At 35.4% G+C, this 21,143-nt stretch overlaps 1 protein-coding gene across 14 annotated transcripts in view; it reads left to right on the top strand.

Moving 5' to 3' along the window:
- Positions 1–21,143, top strand: part of PPFIA2 (PTPRF interacting protein alpha 2) — a 501,553-nt gene that overhangs the window by 367,792 nt on the left and 112,618 nt on the right. For all 14 annotated transcript variants that reach the window (XR_009736286.1, XM_061415641.1, XM_061415640.1 and 11 more), the window contains 3 exons: positions 5,388–5,609; positions 15,355–15,501; positions 16,557–16,691. Coding sequence is in view for 13 of the 14 variants with exons in the window: in XM_061415641.1 (XP_061271625.1) it covers positions 5,388–5,609; positions 15,355–15,501; positions 16,557–16,691 (504 nt within the window). In the remaining variant the exon portion in view is untranslated. The remainder of the gene's footprint in view (positions 1–5,387; positions 5,610–15,354; positions 15,502–16,556; positions 16,692–21,143) is intronic.

Here is a 21,143-nt window from a genome sequence, read left to right as displayed (position 1 = left end):
GCAGTCACTATCCGCAGTGATTTTGGAGGCCAAGAAAATAAAATCCATCACTGTTTCCATTTTTACCCATCTGTTTGCCATGAAGTGATGGGACTGGATGCTATGATCTTCATTTTTTAAATGTTGAGTTTTAAGCCACCTTTTTCACTCTCCTCTTTCACCTTCATCAAGAGGCTCTTTAGTTCTCTGCTTTCTGTCATTAGGGTGGTGTCATTTCTTAATTGGTTGCTTTATTTGATTTATTCTTTTTCCCCACATTATGTTGTATTTAGGCAGGAATCTTCATATTCCTGTTTCACAGCACATCCAACCTGGTATCTGGCATATGGTAGAAGCAAAGCAAAGGAAATAAAGTCTTGGTGATTGAACGAATGAGTAAATGAAACAACAAGTAGGTTTAATGAATGGTTAAATGATATAATAAATGAACAAAAGAGAATGAACAAAGACATAGAAAGAGAGAGAAAATCAACAAAAGAAATAAGAGTAACAGGAGTAGATTCCTAGGAATCAGAAACTTGAATGCCTTCATTCAAATCTTAGTCTTACGACGTTTCAGTAATTTGGCCCTAAAATATTTACACTCTGTGCTTCGATTTCCTTTACTGTATCCAATAGGTTGTTATGGACCTAGAGTTTGTCTTATAGAGTAAAGTCAGTCAAAAAGAGAAAAACAAGTATATTAACATGTGTGTAGAATCTGGAAAAATGGTACAGATGTACATATCTTCAGGGCATGAATAGAGATGTTGACATAGAGAATGGATTTGTGGACAGTGGGGTAGGGATAAGGTATGGGATAAACTAGGAGATTGAGATTGATGTATATGCACTGCCATATGTAAGTCAGATAGCTAGGGGGGGCCTCCAGTAGAGCACTGGGAGCTCAGCACTGTGTTCTGTGGTGACCCAGATGGTTGGGATGGGAGGGGAGGTGCGGCTGGAATGGAAGGCCAGGAGGGAGGGGGATATATGTATACCTGGAAGCTATAATTTTCATCATTCTAATGAAAATGCAGTCTTAGTTTGGATTTGGAGGCAAATCCAAATTTGAAAATTTAAAGTAAAATGAGGAGTACAATGATCTCTTGGAATAAAAGGAAATACTTGCAAGGGTATCAGATCAAGAGAATAATGATTTGGAAAAAAAGCTATATATTCTTTTTTCAAGACATAAATCACAGGTTTAAAATGACCTTTCTACTCTGAAATTATGAAAGCATATATTAAACTCAGCACAGAATATATTTAAGATGATTTGAATAGATGAAATATATATTTTTTTAAACAGATAATGCCATAGTATTCTTGCCTGGAGAATTCCATGGACAGAGGAGCCTGGCAAAAATTACAGTCCATGTGTCACAAAGAGTCAGACATAACTGAGCAACTTTCACTTTCATGTACTTCAGAAGATAAAAATGAGAGTTCAAAAAATTTCCATGGATAGTCCAAAATTCCAAAGTAGCATAAAGACTTTGTAAGACACATCTGTTACTTAATGGACTTAAAGGAATTGAGGAGGTTAACATTATGAAAGTGTTTTTTCGTTGTCTGATTACTGTTTATATTTACTTAAATTTCTCTTGCCTTGAGCCCATTAAAACGATGCAATTTTTAGATAAGATTTTAATGGACTTCAGATGCACAAAATTGGAATAATCGTTTTTCTAATTAGAAAATTAAGATCAATCAGTTGCAGTGAACAAATATTTGCAGAATTTATATACATATGTGTGTGGTTGTGTACGTGTGTGTGTGCTGTTTTATGTATGTTCATATAGCTATATACACACACACAGCCGTATTCTTGGTACTTGTCAATACCATCCAACATGTGTTGTTTATCCTTTAGATTATATGTCCTAATTAAAAATAATAAAGTATAGATGAAATGAACTGTGAATTCAAAGTTTTGCATTTTAATTCAAGTCAGCTTTGTGTAATTACCTAAGTCTCAGTTTCTCCAAAGTTCTTAAGGACTTCAATCTTGAATGTAATATTTCAATAACATAAAACATTTTTCAAATAAAAAAATTTATTTTCTAATTTTCATAGTTTCTAAAACTTTCCTTTTTTCTAGTTGGCTAGAGAAAATTCTCAATGTGAAGATGTAGAAATTCTATTAAAGCTCAAGGTTTCCTCCTTACTTATAGGTTGTATATAGAGATAAAAAAAATTTGCTGTTATTATAGAAATTCAGTAATATAATACCCCAGTGATCCCAAATTTGGACATAACTGACTGGCAATTGGCTCTAGCCTTTCTTCCTAAATCAGTTCTCAGTTGCTGTCTAATGAATGTAAATTGGCTCTTCCCAGTTCAACGTATAGATAATTATGTCATATTTTAGACCAGTTCAGTCACTCAGTTGTGTCTGACTCTTTGTGACCCCATGAACTGCAGCATGCAGGGCTTCCCCATCCATCACCAACTCCCAGAGATTACTCAAACTCATGTCCATTGAGTTGGTGATGCCATCCAACCATCTCATCCTCTGTCATCCCCTTCTCCTCCCACCTTCAATCTTTCCCAGCATCAGGGTCAGTTCTTCGCATCAGGTAACCAAAGTAATGGAGTTTCAGCTTCAGCATCAGTCCTTCCAGTGAATATTCAGGACTGATTTCCTTTAGGATGGACTAACTGGATCTCCTTGCAGTCCAAGGGACTCTCAAGAGTCTTCTCCAGCACCACAGTTCGAAAGTATCAGTTCTTCGGCACTCAGGTTTCTTTACAGTCCAACTCTCACATCTATACATGACCACTGGAAAAACCATAGCTTTGACTAAACAGACTTTTGTTGGCAAAGTAATGTTTCTGCTGTTTAACATGCTGCACTGAGTGCCCCCAACCCTGCAGCAGACCACCGCTGACCCACACCTCTGCCGAAGACTCCTGGACACTCATGCAGTGACCCCAAAAGAGACTGATCCAGACTTGCCCATGAATGTCATATATAAAGGTCACAATCAATGTTTTTCCATTTTGTGTTCTTAAAAACTGTCTAGAATGTTGGATTTTTATTAGTTTCACAATATTACTGGTCTATGTGGTCAAGAATTCACCTGCCAGTACAGGAGACACAACAGATGCAAGTTGAAGAAGATCAACCTGGGCCAAGAAGATCCCCTGGAGTAGGAAATGACATCCGTGTCTAGTGTTCTTGCCTGGAAAAAAATTTCATGGACAGAGGAGCCTGGCGGGCTACAGTCCATAGTATCGCAAACAGAGTTGGACACAACTGAATGACTGAGCACAAACACAATACTGGTCTGTGTTGTATGTGGTACTGCATACCCCAGGAAGGACTTTTAACTCTGGAAAGGCAGTTCCCTTCCACCAACAGCAATTCCTGGGCATGTTCTCAGCTCTGATCCCTCAGTGAGCATCAGTCCCAGCAGCTAAGGGAATCAAAACTGAAGGAGCATCTGGTCGACTGATCTGTGGTTCCTCTTCAAAATCCCTACCTAATTGTAACACCTCTTACCCATTTTACTAAGTAATTAGAAGTTTGGCACCTGCATTACAGACATTCAGTAATATTTTTGAAGTACTAACTGCAGATCCAGCTGGTATCTTAAGATGCTGTCTAAGACTGTCTTTCTCTGGCCTTTTAATTTTGATGTGTCCAGCTGTTTCTCCACATGTTAGGTAACTGGACTTATCAACATGCCTTGCCATTTGTTTGCTTTCCCATTCTCTCTGTTTTATCTTTCTCACTTATCTTCTGTGATGCAGTTGATAGCCCTCCTTTTCTCCTATGGACACATGTGCTAAATCATTTCAGTTGTGTCTGACTCTTTGCCACCCTTTGGACTGTAGCCCACCAGGCTCCTCTGTCATGGGATTCTCCAGGCAAGAATACTGGAGTGGATTGCCATGCCTTCATGCAGGGAATCTTCTCAACCCAGGGACTGAAGCTGAGTCCCTTTTGTCTCCTGCATTGCAGGCAGGTTCTTTACCACTAGTACCACCTTTTGTCTAATGTGACATTTGCATTCCCAAGTGTCATGAGTTACGCAAAATCACAAAATAAAAAACACAGAGCTCATGGGGGAAAGGGGTTTGCAGCACAGCTTAGTGACTTCGAAAAGAAAAAGAATACTAGTAAAACTGGTAGCACAGTTTTACCCATGTTAAATTTTGGTTAAGAATTGCATAGCTATGATAAATTTAACTCTTTACCTTGAAAAAGATGTGAAGTTTGCTTATTAAAGTGGGTGTCGGAAGGGGTATAACTGTGAGCTGTTGTGAAGTGGTGGAAGGAGCGGGTAAGTAAAATCGGACAGGCGTACAGATATGGATGGTTTAACCCGAACTGCTCCCTGAAGTGTGAGTTCGGTGTTTGATGCTTGAGAAATGAGCATGTGTGGCATTTTGATTAATATATTCCTACACTGATTGATTCAGCAAGGTCTGTTTTTCTGCGTTTGGCCAGTGATTCTCAAGAATGAGATTGCACGTGAGAAAACACAAATTACATTATGTTCAATTTGTTCCTTAATGTATTTATCATGCTAGAATAAATTCACGTTTCTCAAACAGGCATTCTAGCAGAATTGATAATACTTTCTTTGCTCTCTCTCCATTCTTTCCTATTTCTGCTTGATTGTAATCCTTTTGTTTTAGAACTTATTTCTCCCCAGTTCCTGCACTGTCTTCACCACAAAACTCCAGTGCAGCTTGGCTGTAGGGTATCAGTCTGAAGACATGGATCACCCTGGTTTCCAGGCAGCCCCTTCAAAAAGAGGACAAATCAGTCTCAAATTATTTAAACTCTTTCAGCCTCTTTCCTGTGGATTGTGCACACTCATAACTTTTATGTTGATAGCAACATAGAAAGCAAGACTTTTCTATGCCATACCTTTGTTCCAACAAGGTCAGATTCACAATAGGAATAATCTTATTTAAAAGAAAAATGTTGTGTAAGCTCATTTACTGAGTGTCATTGAAAATTAATTGCAAATTCATAAAGGATCTTGAATAAAAGTAGAAAATATTACATAGTTTCTTACTAATGATAGGCTGTATTACATAAATATAATATTATTTTATAATAAATTTCATATGTAATTGATTAAAAATAGCTGCCACTTACTGAATGCTTAGGGTTTACCTGTGTTTTGTGCTAAACTGTGTATAATGTGTATATAGTAGCTTCCAGTTCAAATGCGCCTTTTAACCTACTTGAAAATTACTGGTCTACTTTTATATTTTAATGTCAATTAAGAGTTTTCTCAGAAGCTTAGTTTTCCTCCAAAGTTAGTTCTATTAGAGTTCTTACTGTTCAGTACGAAATGTTTATCAGTCTTAGATCTTTAAGGTCATGGATTTCAAATTAAAGAGGTAGATAATTCTCAGTGTCATTTCTTTCTTTTTTCCCACAGCGATTGTCCAATGGTTCTATAGACTCAACTGATGAAACAAGTCAAATAGTCGAACTACAAGAATTGCTTGAAAAACAAAACTATGAAATGGCCCAAATGAAAGAACGTTTAGCAGCCCTTTCTTCCCGAGTGGGAGAGGTGGAACAGGAAGCTGAGACAGCAAGAAAGGATCTCATTAAAACAGAAGAAATGAACACTAAGTATCAGAGGGACATTAGGGAGGTAAGTGATTCATAACACTTTCAGTCTCTGCTTCCTAAATGCTGCCTCTGAGATATTTTTCCATAATTTCCACTGATGGCATGTGCTCATATATTTTCCCAAAAGATCATAAATTGGAATACATTATGTTAGTTATGAAACTTATTCACTAAGGCAAAAATAGTTTATTTCATCACTTCTCTAAATATGTACAGAAAGAAAATGTTGGTAGCAAGTCTCAGAATTAATGAAAGCTATAGTTTTTTAATGAATTTTTAAAAGTTTAAGCTGTTAATTTTAAATAACCCTAGATTTGGGTATGAATAATGAATTGCTATACTCTTAGCAGATGGGAATACCCACAGACATTACTTTAAAAATGTCTCTCTTATTTTGGTTTTGTATCTATGAATGTGAATGTACATGTGTGACAGTGGGAACCTTTCTTTTTCTATATATTCAGTTCTTCCTAAATGTAACATCACTTCATCTATTTGAAAAAGAGTACTTTATGACAAAAGTTACAAGGAGATGTCTTATTTGTGACATTGCAGGATCATCTTACCAACTAAAGTGCAAAGTTTAGAATCTTCATTTTATCACTCCATTTAATTAAAAAGAAAAATTATCTACATTCATGAACTTTTTATGATTTTCACATTTTCCATTTTACATGTTCTTTTAAATCACATTTTTAATTTTTTTATCTTTTGTGTTTCATTAATTAGCTATTATTGGAGTTGATTCTGTGTATCCAATTCTTTTCTTCCCATTCTCCTTTGAGCCCCTTTTATCTGTCATACTTTTGCTTCCACAGTCCCGTCAAAACAGTTCTTATTTAGTTTAACTTCCATGTTGCTAAATCCAGGAGCCACTTCTCAGTCCTTTGAAGCACTTGATCTGATTCCTGATGTACTTTTTCATCCTGCTACTAGCACACTACACTCTTCCTGATTTTCCTTCATTTTTGCTTGCTACCCCTGTCTCAGGCTGCTTTACGTTCTCTGCTTCTCATCCCTAACTGTGGAAAGCCTTCCCTCTTCAGTCAGCCTTAACACCCCTGGTAAACCCATGCTGTTTCATAGCTCCAAAGACCACCCATGGCCTTATGATTCCCAATTTATATCTGCAGCTTATCTGTCTCTCCTGATTTCCAGATGCCTGAATCTAGATCTCTAATGGGGGTCTCAAAATTAACATCCTCAAGACCGGTTTATTGCTATTCCCCCTAAGAAGTCAGATTTATTTGCAGCCTTACTTATCGCAGCTGATGGCAATACTACTTATTGGTGTTCAGACCAAAAACCTTGGAACTGTCCTTGGTACCTCTCTTTCACTCACACTGTATTTGATACATCCACAAAGCGTATTACTTCCAACTTCAAAATGAGTTTGTCACATGACCTCTTGCCACAGTCTTTGTGGCTCTTGCTTACTCCACACAGCAATCTTCTGCCATTAGAGCATCATGATAGTGTATACTCAGCACTGCAGCCTGAGTAACCTGTTACCGTGTAAGTCAGCTCAAGTCACTTTCTCCTTGAAGCTCTTCAATGACTACCTATTCTACTTATAGTAAAAGCAAGGTCCTTGCGGGGGTCTACAATCATACTATCTCACTGCCACCCTCTGACCTCTTGGAACTCTACTCTTTCCCTTTAATCCATTCAATTCAGTTACTGTGGCCTCTTAAACAAGCCAGATCTATTCTGTTGCATTTTCTTTTCCTTCTGCTTTTTACTCAAATGTCTTCTCAGTGGAGCACTCTCTAAACCTAGTGTTTATAAATAGACACTCTCCTTTCATTTTTTAAAAATCTCACAGAATTGCTGCCATCTGACAGCAGCATATACTTTACTGATTTACTTGTTTGTCATATGCCTCCCTCTCCAGTGTACATAAATATTCATAAGAGCTGGGATTTTGTGTTTTGCCTAGTTTTGTTCATTGCTCTATTTTAATCACATATACAACTATTGAGTATATAATAGGCACTCAAAAGCTCTTTGTTGAAAGAATGGATATTTATGAGTGTTTGGTGTAAACATCAAAAGGCATGGATGAAACCAGGATATGTCTGCAAACAATGCCTACTATCTCAGAGTAAGATAGATGATCCATGAAGTGAGAGACCAATCTGCCACTGCTTAGATAATGCTCTCTATGCCTTTATATTGGAGAAGGAAATGGCAACCCACTCCAGTGTTCTTGCCTGGAGAATCCCATGGACAGAGGAGCCTGGCAGGCTATGGTCCATGGGGTCACATACAGTAAGACATGACTGAAGCAACTTAGCATGAATGCCCGCCTTTGTATGAATTAACAGTTCACAAATGCATCTCTCATCTTCACTCCTTCCAGCACTCAAACTCAGATAATTTATAAAGTAGGTGAAGTGTAACCTCTCTTCTGTATTACTGTTATGAAATGCTACAATTTTTGAGCAGTAAACCACCAGGGCCATTCTTGAACTTTTAATCATTTTCTACTTCTTCATCTCTTAGTCTCACAGAATTAGCAGTGTTTTGTTTTATTTTGTTTTCACTTAACACTCACCTGTTCTATTTACACTTGTTTAATCCAGTGTCAACTTAGACAGCATATTAAAAGGCAGAGACATTACTTTGTCAACAGAGGTCTGTCTAGTCAAGGCTATGGTTTTTCCAGTAGTCATGCATGGATGTGAGAGCTGGGCTATAAAGAAAGCTGAGTGCTGAAGAATTGATGCTTTTGAACTGCGGTGTTGGAGAAGACCCTTGAGAGTCCCTTGGACTGCAAGGAGATCTAACCAGTCCATCCTAAAGGAAATCAGTCCTGAGTGTTCATTGGAAGGAATGATGTTGAAGCAGAAACTCCAATGCCTTGGCCACCTGATGCGAAGAGCTGATTTATTTGAAAAGACCCTGATCCTGGGAAAGATTGAAGGCAGGAGGAGAAGGGGACGACAGAGGATGAGATGGTTGGATGGCATCACTGACTCAATGGACATGAGTTTGGGTGAACTACGGGAGTTGGTGATGGATAGGGAGGCTTGGCGTGCTGCAGTCAAGAGTCAGACACGACTGAGCGACTGAACTGAACTGAATCCAGTGTCACTCGCAGATAGAGCCCAGTATCCCCAGCTACCCGTTTCTTATGATCTATGTAAAAATAAAACTTTGATTCTAAATAGTTTGGATGTAGGTGACAAAAAGTTGAGTCAGATTTAAAATATCAGTCACATATTTGATGCCGGATATTTTTGTTCAAATTAGGAATTCCTTTCAATAGCTAAGGTGTGTTCTGCTTTCAGAAGGAATTCTTTTAAAATAGAACTATTCTTATCAGCTCATAATTTCTATGTAGTTATAATATAGAAAGGTTTCATGAGAAAGGAATATTTCTCATCATTCACATTTGAGGGAGAGTGGTGCAAACACAAATGCTTCCAGAGCTCAGGCAAACAATATAACTGTGTAAAGAGGAGATGCATACAGTAGGAAGTGATAGGGTTAATGAGATCTGGACGAGGAACCTATATTCTGCCTGTCTTTTGGATGCGTCGTGTGTGTGTGTGTGTGTGTGTGTGTGTGTGTGTGTATTAAGGACACTGTGAAGGCCAAATAAATTATGTCCCATAACATCCAGGTCACAGGCCCTGGGGCTCTGGTTTGCTGCTAGAAATCACTTGAGAAGCGACCTTGGAATCTATTCCAGATGGATTATGTTTAATTTCTTTCATTTCTCCTGTCCTATACGGAAGATACTTCTAATTGTGCCATTTTTCTCAGGTTATGTAAATAACTTGGCCAAGGCCTACCCACTGTTCTCCCAACACACCACTTCCCCACTTCCCAGCACCATAAAGGATGCAAGACTATTCCATCTTCAGAATCCGTGCTTCTTCCATTAGGGGTAGCTTTGAAATCAGCAAGATGCAATCATTTACTCAGAGATAGCAGCCATCAAAAAGAATGCAGCTCACTATAACTAATTCCTATATTATCAAGCCTTTTACCTTTTGTATAAGCAAGAAAATATGAAAATCATGTACTTTCAAAAGGTATCATATAAACATTAAAAATTTCAGACTTTGCTTTGTATCCTTGTCTACTAGCTTGCAAGCTACAAAGACTACTAGCTTGCAAGATTTCTAAGTAGAAAACAAAATAAGGTGATCCTCCTTGCTATCTCTATAATGCTGCCAGCACAGTATCATTTATATATGATATATGCAATAAATATTTGTCTAATTAAGAAAAAAAATAGAGAATAGGAAAAATTGACCATAAAATTAAAAACTTTAATGCAGTTGCTGTGCATATGCATAGTCGAATATATCTGAAACAAATTGTGTGCTTATCTTTCATTAATGGTTTCCGACTATATTTTAGCAAATATTCTTTGTCAAGAAATAAATCTATTCAAAATTAATTTTTAAATTTCATCTTAAGTGCTCCTTAAATTGACTGTGGCCTGTTAGAGTAGGGGCTTGGTTGAAGCTTTGCACAGGACTCACACTAGAAAATATAGTCAGTCTCATGACAGAGACTGAATTACCTCTCCACTCTTTAAAAAAGGCTACTAGTTAGTAGTAATGAGTAATAGTAATACCTCATTAAATATATTGCTAAGTAAAGAGTTAAATTTTTCTGTGAAGTATTTCAGTTATATTTTATTTTGTGAATAAAAACAGCTCATCACTCTAACTTCTTAAGAGCTCTTTGAATGTTCCCTAAGTGATTGTATGAATGAGTACATATAATTTAATCTTTTCTGTTATCTGAAACATGGAGTTATTTTTCACTTTAGTAACTCTAAGTTATTGCAGAATTACATTTATTTGTTATAATAAAATATAGTCTATAACCTTCAAGTCAAGAGAAAATTAATTATGCAGTTTTCTCCCTTTTTTAGGCTGAAGCTTTTAGGAACTAGGAAAAACTTTCTCGCTTAGAATTTCTTAGTAATTCACAGGGAAAAGATATTTCTCCAACTTGTAAATTCAAAATTTATTTTTGGCAACACAGCCTGTAGTTATAAATTGAATCTCCTATATGAATCATTGAATTAAAAGTGAAATACCGAAGTCCCATCCAATGACTCTTACACATAACATATGTCATAGTCAGATCAGCTATTAATAATTGTAGGTATAATAGTAATAAAAATAATACATAAATAATAACAAAAAGCTATTATTTATTGAGTTGGTATTGTACATGATAATAAAAAAGAAGCTAGCATTTACTGAGTGTGTATTATATACAGGACATCATGCAAAGCACTTACAATATTATATCATGACAGTGTTACATAGTAGGTATTAATATCCCAACCAAAGTCCAAATTTTAAGAAAAAGAAGATGACACATAGAAAAATTAAGCAATGCGTACCTAAAGCAGAGCTAATAAGTATCAAAAACTAGGATTAAAAGCAAGTATATGCTACTTCATAGTCACATTCTGAAGAAGCACATGTATGCCTTTAACTGAATTTTGTAAGACATTTATATATGTAAACTAGGTTTAGAATTTTTTCTTGGGCTACAAAATTGACATAATATTCCCAGAGTTCTGAATGAAAACAAAATTAACACTATGATATATAACAATACGATTAATAATTGTAGCCACTCTGAAGGAATACTCTGAAAACCCTACCATCTTTGGACTAAAAAATATAGAAAATAGAGTAAGTCTAAATTTTAAGGAAAAGTTTTTTAAATTGTAGCTTCTGTTTGGATGGCTATGATCTAGGGAAGTGTATATACTGTTGAAAAAAATAATTTGGATAATTTTTGACAAATTGATGGATTAATTTTCACACTTTTGAACATTAGTATAAATATAAATAACCAAAGAGGTGTTAATTTGGTCTTGAAGTTCAGTAGGATTAAGGTAGTCAAAGAAGGCAACAAAGCCTAATTTCAATCCTTTTAGCCATTACTTTCGGTATTTCTCTCTTATTTAAACTCAACCTAGATGTCTAAGAAAATTATCAGCTGTGGTTTTAAAGACTGAAATGCTCTGAGACTTTCTGAGCCAAAAAAATGTTACCTTTATATTAATTGTTGTTTGACAAGTCGTAAAGTCTTAAAGGCTTCTGTGAGAGGTATTTAAAGTACTTTGAGACCTGGTTCATGCCCTTCAAAGGCTGCATTTAAAAAAGAAGTATTACTACTAGTAGTAGCAGCAATGAAAGAAAGGAGATCTAACAGAAACCTTTAAGTGCCTTTTGATTTGAAAACAAAAGAAAAAATCATTTTGCCGTATTCTACAGGAAGGAAAACATGCTGTTGCGCTTCTGCTTTGGATATGGTTGTGATCGCTTACCTTTAGTTCCTCCGTTCTGGGTGTGGACATTCCCTAGGAGTGAAGTTGGGGTCTGAGATTCTATTGCAGCTTTATAGCTTCCACAGGCAGACAAGTTTTCAGAGGAGTGCCACTGTCCTCTAGAACTGCTTCTATGCTATGCTAAGTCACTTCAGTCGTGTCCGACTCTGTGTGACCCCACAGACGGCAGCCCATCAGGCTCCACCATCCCTGGGATACTCCAGGCAAGAACACTGGAGTGGGTTGCCATTTCCTTCTCCAATGCATGAAAGTGAAAAGTGAAAGTGAAGTCGCTCAGTTGTGTCCGACTCTTAGCGACCCCATGGACTGCAGCCCACCAGGCTCCTCTGTCCATGGGATTCTCCAGGCAAGAGTACTGGAGTGGGGTGCCATTGCCTTCTCCAGAACTGCTTCTAGTCTTATATAACTGCTTGCGTTAAGTGATATTTATTAAAGACAGTACTAAAGAGCTATATTTTATATTTGAGGCATGTAATTTCTAAACTAGAGTGGGTGAAAATCCTATTAATTTAAAACATGTATAGAAAACAGTTTTAATATGATCATAAAACCAGTTCTTACAATTTAAAAGTTCTTTACTTTAAAAAGAACCAACTTTCTGAAAGGAAACTTTCACTGACTTCTTTTTTTTTTTTTTTTGGTGAGCTTAAAAAGCCCTATGTCAGTTATAACTTCCTTTATACCAGTTTAGTGTGATAAAGTGTAATTTTCCAATATGAGATGCTGGCTTAAATAAATTTGACTTTGGATATTAAGGGTATTTTTAACATAGGTAGTTTTAGCAAAGAATTGTATTGCTTTTTGATAAGCTTAAAAATTATTTGGACTAGTGGGTGATAGGGTTGAGGATTTTTCTATTACTAAAAGAATTCCCAAAAGAACAGACATTTTATTGAAAATGAAATTAAAAAACATGTTTTTATATATCATGAAAGCATGCTTGTAAAAGAAGCACCATATCAATGAATTTATTTCTCTAAAAATATGTTTGTTACTTAGAAATAGCAACTGATGTTGAAGTATTATTCACATGGTTACATTTGTGTTAATTTATTTTTAAAAAAATGCCAACAGTTTGGCATATGTAACAATAAAACAATTCCTTTCAACAACTTTAATTATAAAACTAAAACTGTTAGTTAATAAAATAAAACCTTTCTGTGTATAAATTGATATGATTTAAGAAATGTGTATGAGCTTCCCTCATAGCTCAGTTGGTAAAGAATCCGCCTGCAATGCAGGAGACCCCGGTTTGATTCCTGGGTTGGGAAGATCCGCTGGAGAAGAGATAGAGTACCCACTCCAGTATTCTTGGGCTTCCCTTGTGGCTCAGCTGGTAAAGAATCCACCTGCAATGTGGAAGACCTGGGTTCGAACCCTGAGTTGGGAAGATCCCTGGGGAAGGGAAAGGCTATCCATTCCAGTATTCTGCTCTGGAGAATTCCATGAACTCTGTAGTTCATGGGGTCACAAAGAGTCGGCACGACTGACCAACTTTCACTTTGACTATATCTTGCTATCATATGAGGATTTTATCTGTTTTGTTCTTTCACTTCCTTTCTCTTCCATCCATCCTTCCACTATACTCATCTCAAAATTACATTCAGTGTTGTTATTGTGTGAATGTGTGTGTGTGTGCTCAGTCATGTGTGACTCTTTATTATGTTCATCATTATTATGACTATATAAACAGTTTCCACAAATGATCCGAGGAGTGGTTTTCAATAATATTTTCTTTTGAACAGCTTTCTGTTTCTCTAGGATTTTATTAATTACCTGATAAATTAATTTGCTTACTTAATTTTAAAGCTATGGTGAATCTTCCCATCCTCTCCAACAGTTCAGTTTCATAGTTTCAATTCAGTTATGGACAGTGGTAAAGCAAATGATTTATCTTTTTTATTTTTATTTTCTTTGAATCATCTCTTTTTCCTCTGCCCTCCACCTTTAATGTATAAAACTTTTATACATACAAAACTTTTATAAGCCTGTCTCATTCTTTCAGCTATTGTTTTGAGATTTACCTCTACTATCAGCTTGAAAATTCAAGAGAAAAAAGTGATCAAGATCTCTACAGTAGAAAAAGCATAAAGCCAGAATACATATAATGAGTAAACTTTGAGGGAAGGCACAACAGCTGTTCTAAAGTGAAAGGTAGAAGTTAAGGATGTGTGGATGTGGTTAAATTTCCAGATGCTGGTGAGGGAAGTTCAGGATGCTAAAAGGCTGTCCATTTAAGGGCTTCTATTTCTCTTGGAAAATAGGAATAGAATTTATCTCTTCTGTGGTGTGGCAGGATTGATTCTGCCTGTAGGAGAGTAAAAGAGACTGGTTAGGAACAAGTGATTAAAGAGACCTTGATAGTAATATATGGAACCTACCGCCATCTCCTCAGTTTAGGCTTTTTATACAAAAATGGAGAAGGAAATGGCAACCCACTCCAGCTTTCTTGCCTAGAGAATTCCATAGACAGAGGAGCCTGACAGGCTACAGTCCATAGGGTCGCAAGGGTCAGACACAACTTAGAGGCTAAACCACCAACATGTAAAAGCGTTTTCCGAATTATCAGAAAACCACACCAAGCCCAAGGTGTTCACTTCTGGAGCCGATTTTCCCCAATAGCTCAAAGAAGTAGGTTATCTGCCTATTAATAAATTCTCATCTAGGCTCTTTGGAAGATAAAATTATGTCCGTGTTATCTGTGAATTATATGGTTTAAAAGTATTGCTTAATGTAATATTTAATATTATATTTATAATAAAATATTTAGAATTATTGCTCCTTTTGCACCAATAGTTGATTTTTCCCCTAGAGATCTGTGTTTGTTGAAGTCTCTAAATTCTTTTTCAATTGAAAAATAACATATTCCAATTAAACAAGGGAAATGGTTAAGTTCCAAAGTAAATTTGTCAATTCATTTGTGTGACTCAAGTTTACTTTTTATTTCATTTTTGCCCTGTTTTAACCACTGAGTTATTCTTACTTATACATGAAGATAAGGATACTGATGATATTTATTATCATCATTTGAAAATTCCTATGCAATTTGGAACTGCAGGTACCATTGTGCCAATTTTATGGTTTGTAACTCTATCCATATTTGTACTTATCTCTACTGTATAACGAGCTAATTTTTCTGCCGCTTCTTTTCTAAGAATACCAGTTGTGCAGTAGGTAGATTTAAAATGTACTTTGTTGCATTCTCAAAGAGACAATGCTTTTTGCTAACCCAAGATGCAAGAATTCTGACAGATATGCTGAGAAAATACATATGAGATCCTGCATCCCTTTTATGAAAAGAAAAGAATGAAATTTACCTCAAGGAAGCAATAGTTTTTTTTTTTTAATATCTTACTATTTTATTTAAATGATAATAAGATAATACACAAACTGAGAATCTGATTTGATTTTTAAATTATTTTCATTTTAGGCTATGGCTCAGAAGGAAGACATGGAAGAAAGAATCACGACCCTTGAGAAGCGTTACCTCAGTGCTCAGAGAGAATCTACCTCCATACATGACATGAATGACAAACTAGAGAATGAATTAGCAAATAAAGAGGCCATCCTACGGCAGGTTCAGTATCTCCACCTTGGTTTCGTTCTGGTCTGTATGTGTTCTCACCATGCTCACAAAGCATGGAGTACGTAAACTATGGTATTCCTTAGCAGTAAATTATTCTCTGCAATTTAGAATCAAACTAACTAAATAGATGTGATTTTCAGTATATAATCTAGAAATTTGTCTTAAAAATTATGATTAATATTTACTTTGGATCTGGACATGAACCAGAAACTGTGGTAACCTATATATATATATGTGTGTATATATATATATATAAAACCTCACTTAAATCCAACCACCACCTGTAAGTACAATTATTATAGTGTAAAGGATAATAATTATTATACAATTATTTTACTGAGAGTAAAATAAGTACATTTATTATACAGAGGAAACTCAGGTTCAGAGAACATGACTGCCTTCCCAGGGTCACAAGTACAGTAATTGCAGAGTCAATAATGGAAGCCTAGGTCTATCCGGCTCTGGAGAAGGAATGGGCAAACTATAGCCCACATGCCAAAACTATGGCTCTGTTTTACAAGTATAGTTTTATCAAAACATGACCATACCCATTCATTTAATCATCATCTCTGACTGCTTTTGTGCTACAATAGTAGAATTGAATAGTTGAATTAGAGACTTTGTGATACACAGAGCCTGGAGTATTTACTATCTGGTCTTTAGCAGAAAAAGTTAGCCAACTTCATCTCTAGAGCCTGAACTCGCAGTCACTGTGATCCGTTCCCTCTCCTACTCTAGCTATTGTTAAGATTTTCAGTCAATTGATATTATGGTGCATTTGAGGTTTGAGTACTAAGTTGTGTCTCATTTGTCCAAGTTAATTCTCACTATTAACTTCATTCCTTTTTGCTGTTGTTGGTAAAAGGTTTTCATTTTTTATGTGCTAAATTTATTAAGGCATATTGATAAGCAATATATGAAAACAAGTGGTAGTAGTAGCTGATTTTAACTCTAGGATAAAGGCTGAAGCCCACAGCCCCTAGTGACTGGTGTTTGCTGTCCTAACTGTGACAATTCAAGTGTCTCTTTCTTCATCCCTGGTTCAGATGGAAGAGAAGAATAGACAGTTACAAGAGCGTCTTGAGCTGGCTGAGCAAAAGTTGCAGCAAACTATGAGAAAAGCTGAGACCTTACCTGAAGTAGAGGCTGAATTGGCTCAGAGAATTGCAGCCCTGACAAAGGTACTACAATAAAACAATTGGTCAATCTAGATATATTAATACTTTTAGAAATGACTAGTAATCGAGATGGAATCTATAAAGATGTTCTTTAGGCTTTATGGAGTTTATATTATATTGGTCTGTTGTTGAGATGACTTTTTATATTACATATATCTTATTTATGTTGAAATGAATGATTGATAAATGAATATGATTATTTCTTTGCCTATTTAAACATTAGCAAAAACAAAGTTTCATGTTCTTATAGCTAATTTTCCATGGTAATATTTGTACATAAGAATAATCAACAAATATAAAAACATAATGATTTTAACATGGATATACATGAGACATAATAATTTAGTAAGCTTAATATAAATTGTATAGTTTTAAAAATGCAGGAAGTATCATAAGCAGTTGATTTCTTTCTGATTACAGTATGAAAAAAATTTGTTAGAAGTTGAAAATTAGATTTGTAGAGCCATAAAATCTAAAGGTATTAAATAGAGAAAGTGATTTTAATAGTTGAAATTTCTTCTGAACCAATAAAATCGATAATATTCTGAAGAATGTTCAGAATTAACTGCTCCATTATGGACATAAAATTCTGCAATTTGCTTACTTTAGAACTTAGCAACCATTATAATGTTGTAAAGTGAAAGTGAAAGTTGCTCTGTCATGTCTGACTCTTTGCAACCCCATGGAATAGTCCATGGAATTCTCCAGGCCAGAATACTGGAGTGGGTAGCCTTTCCCTTCTCCAGGGGATCTTCCCAACCCTGGGATTGAACCCAGGTCTCCTGCATTGCAGGTGGATTCTTTACCAGCTGAGCCACCAGGGAAGCCCAAATGACTGCTCTTACCTTTCACGGTTAAATGGAAATGGCAATTGCTTCAAAGTGTATATGCATGTCACTAGAATAAAGGTCCAGATTTTGTCACTAAAAGCATGTTTGAATATTAATATCAATTCAAAAAGGTACACACGTTTTAGATGTTTAAACATTGTTGGTGAAAAGTGAAAGTGTTAGTCACTCAGTCATGTCTTGACTCTGCAACCCCATGGACTGTAGCCTGCCAGGCTCCTAGGTCATGGAAGCTTTTTTTCGCGCCATTGTAATAAATGGCTCAGATAGATATATGAACTGCAAATGATAAACTCTGATGTTAGGGGTTATCCCAAACAACTGATGCAGCAAAGTAAAAGTAGGCACACATTGTTGCTTTCAGAAGAAGCACATGGTTAGAAAGAAACAGTAAACTGATGCCTGTTCATTCAAATAGGGTAGTTAATCAGATAGAGAAAGGAAAACAGTTGACAGAGTAGAAAGTATTGGAAGAGTTGGGTGTCGGTAGAGTTACTGGACTAACTAGCTGAATAGAACTTTTGTCTGATTAGGGTGATAAAATGTGGATCCTTCTATAGTCACAGATCAGAGTACCATAAACCATTATGGCAGTTTCAGAAATGTATGCTTTCTTTTTTTTTTTTTTATCTTGTTGTTATTTTATTTTTTTAATTAACATTTTATTTTATTTATTTTTTGATGGTTTATTTTTATTTTATTTTTTTAATTTAATTTAATTTTATTTTTTAACTTTACAATATTGTATTGGTTTTGCCATATAAAATAAATATAAACTTATTTAATTTGAGAAATATTCTTGAAATTATATAAAAAGTACCAACAGATTAGTAGTATTCTATTTTTTTGGAAGCACATTTTAAATTACTGTAATATGGATTAAGATATGCATACTTAGGCTTTTCATCTGAGGAATATAAAGGATTTTTATAGTTATCTTATTGAATTGAAATATTTTAGAAGGAGTTAGGCAAGTGGTTAAATAATAAAAGTAACTTTTGTGATATTTTAGTATAAAATAGTCATCAATACTGTGTGAGTAAAATATAAGAACGTCTGGAATCTCTCTCCCCAAATCACAATTTAAAATTCAGCAAATTTGCCCCAAATTAACCTCTGATTGATTGAGAATAAAGCATAATTTAAAACATAATACTTGACAAATGAGGCTTTAATTAAATATCCCTAAGAATCCTTAATTTAGAATTTAAAAATAAAGTAGGTATCTCATCTGTCTCGCCCTCCATTTAATTGTATTGGGATCCTATTTGATACCTGTATTCATTTATGCACCCAAAGTACTTCCTCAGTTTATTGGACTTCCCTGGTGGCTCAGATGGTAAAGCATCTGTCTACAATGCGGGAGACCTGGGTTCCATCCCTGGGTCGGAAAGATCCGCTGAAGAAGGAAATGGCAACCCACTCCAGTACTATTGCCTGGAAATTTCCTCCGTTTACTCCTACCTAATAATACTTTGGGCTTCCCAGATGGCTCAGAGGTTAAAGCATCTGCCTGCAATGCGGGAGACCTGGGTTCGATCCCTGAGTCAGGAAGATCCCCTGGAGAAAGAAATGGCAACCCACTCCAGTATTCTTGCCTGGAGAATCCCATGGATAGAGGAGCCTGGTGGGCTACAGTCCACGGGGTTGCAAAGAGTCAGACACGACTGAGCGACCTCACCCAGAACCTCTCCAATAATACATTACTAAAATTCTACTTCATCTAGACCTTTTGGTTTCCTCCCTTTTGAGCAGTTTTATCTCTCTTAAAATGTGTGAAGCTGCTAGAATTCACTCTGCTTGTCCTTTTTGCTGTTTTCTCTACTGACTGGCTGTGTATCAACAGATTATGTCAGATATATAGTTTTCAGATGGCCATATTTAATTCATTATTCACGCTCCTCCGGTCCTGAGATTTTGTTTTCAATTTACTCCCTCTGCTTGTAACCCTTTTATAACATTTGAAGATCAGTCTTTCAGTCTTTCATTTGCTCTCCCAAGTTTGATGGCTAAAATAATTTTTAAGCATTTTCTTATCTTCTGTTCTCAAGACCTAAAGGGACTGTCTCTAAAACCAGCTTTAGTTCATTGTTTCCATACCCGTTTGTTTTCAAAACCTTACTGTTATTGACCTCCGTAGTCTTTTTCTACTTCATAATATTTTTGACTTCTCACTAATTTATGATGTATGCTTAATTTAAATCTGGACTCCCTATCCTATGTTTTGAATGATTTTATTAACAACCTTTCATGTATTTTATTTGGTCTATATGTATTTTTTCTTTTATTATCTGCTATGTATTTTTTATTCTCTTTGGCCCTCCTCTCTTTAATTTTAATTCCTTCTCCATTTCCAAATATATTCCCCTTCTTCTCAAAACCATTTTTTCCTGTAATTTTTTCTAAAACTTTAGCTTATTTGAAAATTGTCTTGTCACATTAGAGAGTGAAACCACTATACGCCCTATATCCCATCAAGGAGTCATAAAATTGCAGACTGTTTTTGCGTGACTCTAGCATTTACATCATTTCCTTAAATTGCAGTCTTCCTCGGGTTCAGATGAACATAAATCAGTAGTGCTTGCACATTTATCCAGTGCTTGTTTAGAGATGATGTCTGAATTTACCTTTTGGTTGATAAGACAATCTTTTCTTCTGCTGGTGGTGTGTATGTATGTATGTGGGCTTATGTGTAAAAATAGGTAGCTAAAGCTCAGTTAAGGCTTTCAGAAAGTCAAAAGATTTGAATGCTGGTGGCTAGGGATAAAATGAAAAATTTGGCTTCGGTGAGTGAATACACAACTAATAAACATTTTGGGCTCCCAATCTTTTGATTTATGATGTTTACTTTTTTAATTAAAATGCATATTCCCTCAGCAAGGACATAATTCATCTTGAATTTCATAAGGTATTTCATCCGTTTTTAGTACCAATAAAAAATATGAACAAAATAATGACTTAAAAATATCAACAAAATAGTGACAGAATTCTTGTTTAATCTCTGAAGTGGAGTTTCACAGTGTTTGGTGTGTTTTCAGTCGTTAAGATGTAAACAGTAGCAGTTTTAAGGACCTTGGAAAGATATACTAACTCTACTTGTATATTGGAGTGAACAGTTTTGCAAATAGAAATGTTCATGCTTTGACTACCTTGAATCAATCACCTGACTAATTGTCATAACATTACTTGTTAAAATTTAATTTTGAGAGATTACAGATCTGTTTAAGAATTTAAAGTATATCATTTCAGTAATATTTTGACCTATATACAGTATTAATAATTGAATTATAAATTTTAAATAATATTATAAAATTGTCTTGTAGCATTTGAAGACTATGGTAGCATTCTTTATTGCTTCTGGTTGGAGATTTGGGGAGAGAAATTGTTTATTTCTTTTTTCTTCATTACTTTGCCAATTTATGAAATAAAAATATCAGAAGGAAAATCTTATAAAATATAAATGTTGAATTATAATTCACATAAGCCAATTAGTTAAATGTTAAATGTTCATTTTATAGATTAAGTTGGAATTTGTTGGATAAAATAGTACATATGCATATGAACCAATACATGAATAGGTTACTATTTCTTTTCAGGTACTGCATGA

The sequence above is a fragment of the Bos javanicus genome, chromosome 5, assembly GCF_032452875.1.
Source record: "Bos javanicus breed banteng chromosome 5, ARS-OSU_banteng_1.0, whole genome shotgun sequence".
Taxonomy (NCBI): Eukaryota; Metazoa; Chordata; class Mammalia; order Artiodactyla; family Bovidae; genus Bos; species Bos javanicus.
This window is presented reverse-complemented; position numbering and strand designations above follow the sequence as displayed.